Source organism: Lepidochelys kempii, chromosome 12 (genome assembly GCF_965140265.1).
Source record: "Lepidochelys kempii isolate rLepKem1 chromosome 12, rLepKem1.hap2, whole genome shotgun sequence".
Taxonomy (NCBI): domain Eukaryota; kingdom Metazoa; phylum Chordata; order Testudines; family Cheloniidae; genus Lepidochelys; species Lepidochelys kempii.
Genome location: NC_133267.1, coordinates 33,154,434 through 33,164,063, shown reverse-complemented (window position 1 = coordinate 33,164,063; position 9,630 = coordinate 33,154,434). Strand labels below are relative to the sequence as shown.

At 46.3% G+C, this 9,630-nt stretch overlaps 1 protein-coding gene across 3 annotated transcripts in view; it reads right to left on the bottom strand.

Moving 5' to 3' along the window:
* Nucleotides 1-807: 807 nt before the first annotated feature.
* Nucleotides 808-9,630, bottom strand: part of HSD17B2 (hydroxysteroid 17-beta dehydrogenase 2) — a 30,206-nt gene continuing 21,383 nt past the window's right edge. Inside the window, exons 4-5 of one of the 3 annotated variants that reach the window (XM_073308049.1) lie at nucleotides 8,770-8,907; nucleotides 808-2,879 (exon numbers count right to left, since the gene is read on the bottom strand). In XM_073308049.1, coding sequence (XP_073164150.1) covers nucleotides 2,521-2,879; nucleotides 8,770-8,907 — 497 coding nt within the window. In that variant the 3' untranslated portion in view covers nucleotides 808-2,520. Of the gene's footprint in view, nucleotides 2,880-6,450; nucleotides 8,102-8,769; nucleotides 8,908-9,630 lie in introns of those variants that run through there. The other 2 variants (XM_073308051.1, XM_073308050.1) reach the window with 2 other exon arrangements.

The window sequence follows — 9,630 nt, the reverse complement described above, 5'->3', positions numbered from 1 at the left end:
ACTTTAGACAATCTGATCAGGCCTCTAAATACCTTTAAAAATCTGACCCTTGGTCACATGTTGGACTTTCAGTTGCACTTATGCTCTCAGGTCATTTACTGTCTTTTGAAAATCCATACATCAAGGAAGCACTTATCAGGTTATCATATGGGCCTGCTAAAAACAGCCTTGGCTCCAAAAGTTGTTACTCTTGCTTCATTACTTGGCTTTGTTCACTGAAAATAAGCATCACATAGACACAGTGTCTTGAAAATTGAAAATCTCACTTGCCAGTCAACATGTACAAATGTTGAAGGTGTTTTTAAGTCCTGATGGGGAAGCAACATTTTCATTTTTAATTTTTAAGCCCCAAAAACTTTTTCAGAAAAATTACCCTTAGGAGAACCAAAATTTCTCATATATGTTCTGAACCCAAAGAGAGAATGTTTTAAAGTAAAACTTAATTTGACCACAATTGAGTTATCCCATATATGAAAGCATTTGATCCCCAAGTACTTAAAATAACTTTTTTGGCACTCAAATAAAATGAAGTTATTTTTAAAACTTGCCAAGAAGCTAGTCCTCAGCAAGTGCAAATGCCTTCTCAAAAGATGTGCTTAAAGAGATACAGCTAAGAAACAAAGTTCTGTGTATGGAAATCCTGACCGGAACATAGTAAAGGTGAAAATCTCTAGGTGACATTCTGGATCCACTGAATTCAATGGCAAAAGTCCCTTTGTCTTTCAATAGGGCCAGGCTTTCCCCTTCTTTATCCCCAGGGTAAGACACACAGGATGAGTGGTGCTAAAAAAGTACAGCCATTAGTCATTTTGGCAAAAAGTCAATTTATTTGTTAGAAACCAGGCAAATTCTACTGCAAGTAGGACATCCATGTATCCACACCCCAACAGGAGAGAGCATTCATAATCCTAAAGAGAGAAGACCAGCCTGATCTATTGCTATGTTCATTTCCAAAGTGAGGCTCATGACAATATGGCTTTAAACATTATGGGCTAGCTTGAGACTTTAAGAGTCAGACCTGGGTAAGGGATGCCCTCTGCCCCTTCCCCTTTACTGGGTGCAGCATGCTTCTGCCACACCATCTGCCTTTGCCCCCACTCCCCTGTGCTAGCTGGGCTGATGGGAAGCAGAGATAAGGTGATGCCTGGCCCTCTCTAACCCCTGCCCCACACTCACCTACCAGAGAGGGAAGGGAGACCCCTGAAGCTTTTCTCCCAGATGGTGGGAGAACCTGACCACACCCAGGTGGCTCCAGCACAGACCCCACTTTCTTACTACTTACAAGGGGGCCCTGCCCTTTGCAGGCATTCTTAAGTCTCTCGGGATGGGGAAATCAAAAGGAAAGTCAAATGCCCCGATGCATTGGAGGCTATCTCCTTCCCAGGATCTCCCAAAGGTGTTGGGGGCGGGGGGCCCACAATAGTGCCAACAATACCACCTGCATAGGAGTTTTGAGAGATCTCTCTGGCGGGGCTGCTGAGCGGGCTTAGAGTGTGAGCTCGCTGCACTCTCTGTAGGGTTAGGGTGAAGATCTCGTGGCTGTGGCTTGAGGAGTCACTCCAGCAGTCTCCTGCTTACTGCAATCATGCTCCGCGCCCATCTGTCTGCAGTTTAGTTTCCTCCTTTTTAAAGGCATCCTCCCTACCATACATTGTTGACAGGGCTGAGGGGATGGGGCTAGCCTTGGCTCCCAGGATCTCTGGCCCCGTCCTCATCAGCATGGGGTCTATAACCCCAACAAGGGAGTACCAGGGATGCAGCCCCCTTCCTTCCTTCCAGGTCCTGAAGCCATATTCAGAGAGTGTTAATGCAGCAATGTGGGGTAGGATCTTATGCCCCTGTCGGCACAGAGGCCTGTGTCATACAATGTGTGGTTTCATAATGAGCTTCATGATGTGTGGCATTCACTGGCCGGCTGAAGCAAACTCAGCAAAAAGGTGGACGGATAGGGCATGGAGCCTGAGCTAGCCACATACTTCCCCAAGAGAAAGGCACAATGTGGGGTAAGGGGCACTGTGAGGGGAAGTCATCACTGTTCCTGCTAGTGCTGCCCTTCCTCCACCTTTCATGAACACTAAGAGCTTGTCTACACTTACTGGGGGTTGAATGCGTGGCGATCGATGCATTGGCAGTTGATTTAGCAGGTAAATCGACCACCGATCATGCTCCTGTCGACTCCTGTACTCCACCTGAATAAGAAGTGCAAGGGGAGTTGACAGGAGAGAGTCACCAGTCAACATAGCATAGCATAGTGTGGACCCTGCGATAAGTAGATCTAAGTTATTCATTTAGCTGAAGTTGTATAATGTAGATCAATCTCCCCCACCACCACCATCGCCACGTAGACAAGGCCTAAAATACACAAAGCTTCAAGATTAACCCAGTTGCCCAGTAGCTGGAATGCAACTTGGTGAGCAAAGGGCCCCAGTAAATTACGATGTAGCAAACGCTGTCTTCACACAAAACCTTGCCCTGGTCTCACGGTGTAATTTAAAATGCTGACAGAATTCCATACTCTGCCTATGTGTTCTTGTTTTTGGCCTCTGATGCCTTTAACGCGCTGGGTACACTCTTGGTACTTTGCATCTTACCCATGAAAAAATCATAAAACCAGAGAGGAAAATAGCAAAAGGTACATAGACCTAGGTAAGCACTTTTGCCTGGAGTGTATAAACCATGTGGACTCTTTGCCAATAAAGCATGGAGAACATCATCTAGTACTGGAGAGAGGTCAGAGGCACAATGAACTGGCATGTGCAGGAGGAAATTTTTCAGTGCTTGAATGTAGTCTTCACCGTAATCTTTCTTCACATCTGGTGTGAGATTCTCCAGAAGATGCTTTTCTTGCTTAGCCCACAGCTCAGATGTACCTTGTATGCCTGGAAAAACAAACTAAAGTTTATGAGTTTGGGCTTTTGTACATTAACTTGACAATCCAGTTCAACTGGTAAATAAGTACATCGAGTCTTTTCCTCCCTATCTTGTTCTGCACATCTAAACTGCATCAAAAGTTTCATTATTTGATGGTAAGCCCGAAGTTCTTAAAAATATAACAAAAGTATGGCTAAGTTGCAGCTAGGACAGGACAGCCTATTGTAAAGTATGGATTGAGGGACTTCACTCCTTTTTCGTCTTTGCTATCAAGCTTGTACTTTGCTAACGTAAACCATATCTAAACACAGAGGAAGAGACAGGAAATTTTAGAGCCCTGTCCCTTATGAAAAACAAACACTCAGTAAGGCCATTCCAAGTTATTTTCCATGGAAAGCGTAATGGGGGTTTATAGATAAGGAAAATTCTCTTTGCTTTTTAATGTCTTTGTAAACACAATTTTTAGGGCTAATAAAAGGTGCTGAATAGATAGCACTGGAAACTCAACCCTTCCATTTTCCTCACCAGAAGAACAAGCACATCCACAGAGACTGGGAATGCCGGCGTCCTCATAATGCTCTTCTACAGGCCCTCAACTGTGTTCTGTAGGGCCTAGTCTTCAAGTACTTAAACTAGCTAGCTAGACACCACTACTTTGGTTTCCACTGAATGCTTGAAATCTCTTCTGTCACTTATAACTTTTGTGACTTGGAAAGGAATTCTGTAGAAACCTGGTTTTCTTCTCTAACAGGGTGGAGAGAAGAAGAATTTAGAGTTGAAAGGGCTATTGGAATGTCGGTAGGAGAGATTAAAAAGATAGGCACCTCAGTTACATAGTAAAAATGAGTAGCACCTTGAAACAATGCACCAGGACACCCATTATACAGATGGAACCCCTTACACGGGAAAACAGTTTGATAAAGAGCATTAGAACACTGTGTCCTATGCAGTTTTACCTATTATTGGCAGATTTGAAGTTCTTCATTAGTTCTTGTGGCTTCCTTAATCAAGTCAAACCCACACAGAAGTCTGTTTTTTACTTTTGGCAAGGCAGGTAAAGGCAAAGAAGAAATGATTGCCTCCCCCATTAGGAATGACTGACAAACACATAGCCCTGGTCTACCCTACGAGTTTAGGTTGAATTTAGCAGCGTTAGGTCGATTTAACCCTGCACCCGTCCACACAACCAAGCCTGTTTTGTCCATTTAAAGAGCTCTTAAAATCGATTTCTATACTCCTCCCTGGCAAGGGGTTTAGCACTAAAATCGACCTTGCTGGGTCAAATTTGGGGTAGTGTGGATGCAATTCTACGGTACTGGCCTCTGGGAGCTATCCCAGAGTGCTCCATTGTGACCCCTCTGGACAGTACTCTCAACTCAGATGCACTGACCAGGTAGACAGGAAAAGCCCCGGGAACTTTTGAATTTCATTTCCTGTTTGGCCAGCATGGTGAACTGATCAGCAGAGGTGACCATGCAGTCCCAGAATTGCAAAAGAGCTCCAGCATGGACCAAACAGCAGGTACCAGATCTGATCACTGGATGGGGAGAAGAATCCGTGCAGGCAGAACTCCGTTCCAAAGGACAAAATGCCAATATATATGCCAAAATCTCCAAGGGCATGATGGACAGAGGCTATACCAGGGACACACAGAGGTGCCGCATGAAAACTAAGGAGCTCAGGCAAGCCTATCAAAAAACAAAGGAGGCAAAGGACAATCTCTTCTCCCCAGCAGCCAGGAACTGTTCATCTCCCTGGAGCCAATACCCTCCCAAGGCAGGATCCTGGACCATGAAGCCGGAGAAGGCACCTCTGGTGAGTGTACCTTTTAAAATATAATACAGGGTTTAAAAGCAAGCGTGATTAATGATTAATTTGCCCTGAAGACTTGGGATGCATTTGCGGCCAGTATAGCTATTGGAAAAGTCTGTTAATGTGTCTGGGGATGGAGCGGAAATCCTCCAGGGATATCTCTATGAAGCTCTCCTGAAGGTATTCTAAAAGCCTTTGCAGAAGGTTTCTGGGGAGGGCAGCCTTATTCCGTCCTCCATGGTACGACACTTTACCACGCCGAGCCAGTAGCAAGTAGTCTGGAATCATTGCAGCGAATGGGCCCGGGCTTTGGTGGCATTCAAGCAACATCTGTTCATCTCTCTGTGTTAGCCTCAGGAAAGTGATATCATTCATGGTCACCTGGTTGAAATACGGGAAATTTGTTTAAGGGGACACTCCGAGGTGCCCATTCCTGCTGGGCTGTTTGCCTTTGGCTGAAAAGAAATCCTCCCCGCTACTAGCCACGCGGTGGGGGGAGGCCCGTTCAGGCTGAGCTGTTCGTGTTTAGCTGACAGGGATCGTCCCTGATACTAGCCACATGGTGTGTGCGTGTGGGATGGGGGGTGAAGTGATCATCCCAGAGAATTGGTGGGGGGGTTGTGCTGCACATTCACCCTAAAACCACACCCCCTCTTTTTAAATGGGCAACCCAACAGGCTTTGCTTGGTATGGGAAAGGAGGGCGCTGCTGTTTGAAACCATTCCCACATGTTATGAAGGTTGAAGAAGTTGAAACCCTTTGCCTTACCATGTCTGCCTGCAAGCCGAATTCTGTTGCCCAGCTGAGCATGTGTGATGTCTCACACCAAACTGGCAGGCACTCAATATAAGAGGCAAAATGCGACCTTTTACCAAAAGCACATGTGCTATGTAATGTGAATCACTTGGTTCAGTGTGAAATAGTTTTCTCTTTGTTCTCTAAAATCAGGGCCAGCTCCAGGCACCTGCTTTCCAAGCAAGTGCTTGGGGCGGCCGTCAGAATGGGGCGGCAGTCCGTGTCCCGTGGGGGCAATTCGGCGGCAGCTCCGCTGCTCTTCCCGCCACCGCAACAATTCAGCGGCGACTGCTTGAGGCGGCAAAATTGGGAGAGCTGCCCCTGTCTAAAATGTGTCTTTTTAAATACTACTCTCCCTTTTTTTCCCTCCTGCAGCTGCAAATGTTTCTATGCTCCCCCATCATCTCCGTCCCAGAGGCTAGCGCAGATTAGAAGGCAAAAAAAAAAAAAGCTCTCGTGATGACATGTTCTCAGAGCTCATGCAGTCCTGCCACTCTGAAAGAGCTCAGCAAAATGCACGGAGGCAAACAATGGCAGAGTCCAGGAAAGCGTTAAATGAACACAATGAGAGGAGGGAGGAGCACGATGAGAGGAGACAGGATGCAATGCTGAGGCTAATGGGGGAGCAAAGTGACATGCTCAGGCATCTGGTGGAGCTGCAGGAATGGCAGCAGGAGCACAGACCACCGCTGCAGCCCCTGTATAACCGCCTGTCCTCCTCCCCAAGTCCCATAGCCTCCTCACTCAGACGCCCAAGAACACGGGGCAGGGGGAGGCTATGGGCACCCAGCAACTCCACCCCAGAGGATTGCCCAAGTAACAGAAGGCTGGCATTCAATAGGTTTTGAACTGTAGTGTGGCCTTGTCCTTCCCTCCTCTCTTCCCCCACCCCACCCGGTGCTTTCCTCCTCACCCACCCCTACCTTGCAAGTTTCCCTCCATTTGTGCGATGAATTAATAAAGAATGCATGATTTTGAAAAAATGACGACTTTATTGCCTCTGAAAGCGGTGATCAAAGGGGGGGAAGTCGGTTGGCTTACATGGAAGTAGAGTCAACCAAGGGGGCAGGTTTTCATCAAGGAGAAACAAAGAGAACTGACGTAGCCTGGCCATTCATGAAACTGGTTTTCAAAGCTTCTCTGATGAGCAGGGCACCCAGGTGTGCTCTTCTAATCACCCTGGTGTCTGGCTGCGCATAATCGACCGCCAGGTGATTTGCCTCAACCGCTCACCCCGCCATAAACGTCTCCCCCATACTCTCAGATATTGTGGAGCACACAGCAAGCTGCAATAACGATGGGAATATTGGTTTCACTGAGGTCTAACCTAGTCAGTAAACTGTGCCAGCGAGCTTTTAAACGTCCAAATGCATTCTACTACCATTCTGCACTTGCTCAGCCTATAGTTGAACTGCTCTTGACTACTGTCCAGGGTGCCTGTGTATGGCTTCATGAGCCATGGTATTAAGGGGTAGGCTGGGTCCCCAAGGATAACTATAGGCATTTCAACATCCCCAATGGTAATTTTCTGGTCTGGGAAGTAAGTTCCTTCCTGCAGCTGTTGAAACAGACCAGAGTTCCTGAAGATGCAAGCGTCATGAACCTTTCCCAGCCATCCCACATTGATGTTGGTGAAACGTCCCTTGTGATCCACCAGTGCTTGCAGCACCATTGTAAAGTACCCCTTGCAGTTTACGTAGTGGCTACCAGGGTGGTCCGGTCCCAAGATAGCGATATGCATTCCATCTGTCGCCCCACCACAGTTTGGGAAATGTACAGGTCATAGTGTATGGCTTTGCTGCAATGGGGTTCCCTGAGTCACTTCCCTTGATAGCAGCAGCTCAGTGATTGCGTTAGCTACTTGCATCACAGCAGCCCCCACAGTAGATTTACCCACTCCAAATTGATTCCCAGCTGACTGGTAGCAGTCTGTCATTGCAAGCTTCCAGAGGGTTATCACCACTTGCTTCTCAACTGTGAGGGTTGCTCTCATCTTGGTATTCTTGTGCTTCAGGGCAGGGGAAAGCAAGTCACAAAGTTCCATGAAAGTGCCCTTACGCATGCAAAAGTTTCGCAGCCACTGGGAATCATCCCAGACCTTCAACACTATGCGGTCCCACCAGTCTGGGCTTGTTTCCCAGGCCCAGAATCGGCGTTCCACAGCAGGAACCTGCCCCATTACCACCCTGATGTCCAATTGCCAGGGCCTGTGCTTTGAGAGAAGTCTGTGTCCATGTCTTCATCACTATCGTGATCACGTTGACATCGCCTCCTTGCCTGCTTTTGTAGGTTCTGCACATACTGCACGAGGCATTTACAATGTTCACAACAGCAGCAGTGATCTGAGTGGGCTCCATGCTTGCCGTGGTATGGCATCTGCAGGAGAGCAGAGTTACAGCGGAAGTGGTGGATGACAACAGATGCCACAAGAATAGATATTTATACAGAACGACGAGAGGACCTGCAAGGTGGATTCATGGAACCAGGAGTTGCAGTGGAAATGGTTGATGACTACTGTTAGCAGTCCTACTGCACCATCTGCTGACAGCAGCACCCAGGACACAACAGCAGCCATGATGGTGAGCTGAGCTGAGCGGGCTCCATGCTTGCCATGGTATGGCGTCTGCATGGAAAAAAGGCGCGAAACGATTGTCTGCAGTTGCTTTCATGGAGGGAGGGGTGACTGACGACATGTACCCAAAACCACCCGTGACAATGTTTTGCCCCATCAGGCATTGAGAGCTTAGCCCAGAATTCCAATGGGCAGCAGAGACTGCGGGAACTGTGGTCACTCACAGTGCACCGGTCCGTAAGTCGATGCTAGCCACGGTAGTGAGGACGCACTCCGCCGACTTAATGCTCTTAGTGGGGACATACGCAATTGACTGTATAAAATAGATTTCTAAAAATCGACTTCTATAAAATCGACTTAATTCCATAGTGTAGACACACCCTTAGGCATGCCACTGCCTAGTTATTCACTACATTCTATTCATCAGGAAAGGCAAAATAAGGTTTTCAGTCATCCCTTGGTAAAGATTATTGCCTAAAGGTTAACTGCTTGGAAGCAAAAAAATTGCTCACTACCTATGTAGGGGGAGGTTGGTGGGTTTGTTTGTTTGTTTTTTTTTAATTCCCTTAAGAAAGCTGGCTCAATTTGAGTAATGGAAGAGAAGTATAGGAAGTAACTGTGACTGCTGAGAATCATTCATGACTTTTACTTGAGGATGTTGGTCTCTAAGGAATAATCTGAAGGAAGAAGGAGAACTAGCTGAAATGTCAAATACGTACACGTTCTGAAGCCTGCTGGATGAACTGCAGCAACTTTAATTCCCCATTTGGCAAGCTCCTGCCTCATTACTCCAGAAAACATGGACAGAGCGGCTTTTGATGCACCATACGCGGCAAATCTTGGCATCGGAATGCCTCCTACAGGAGCAATATAAACCATGATAAAGTTTGACTCCCGTGCTTTCTAGGCTACTGAAACTTTATTTCAATAATTTAAAAGAATGATCATAGCGTAACCCAAAATTATGCAGCTCTCACTGAGGCTAAAGACAAGACATCGCGGGACTCATTTTTTTCTGGCACAAAAAAAAATTCTTAAATCAGCAGTAGCTCGAAGCAGCTGCAGTCAGAATCACACCTGGCCATCCATCACTTTTAAACACAGGGAGAGTAAATTGTATTGCATTTTGGGATACAATGCAGAGAATCACAATTGCAGTTAGATTCAGAAAGGGAAATCACACAGAGAACATGTTAGATAGTGTTAATAATTAAGCAATGGTGTTTTGTTCTGTTGTTTTTAATGGGTGGATAAATGGTGTGTTGTTCTGTTGTTTTTAATGGGTGAATAAAGTCACCCATTGAAGTCCCCGTCAGTTAACACAGTCTCAATTCCAGTTTTAAAGGCCATGTCTACACTACAGAATTATGACAGGTTTCAGAGTAGCAGCCATGTTAGTCTGTATCCACAAAAAAGAAAAGGAGTACTTGTGGCACCTTAGAGACTAATAAATGTATTTGAGCATAAGCTTTCATGAACTATAGCTCACTTGAGCTGTAGCTCACGAAAGCTTATGCTCAAATACATTTGTTAGTCTCTAAGGTGCCACAAGTACTCCTTTTCTTCTTACTGCAGAATTA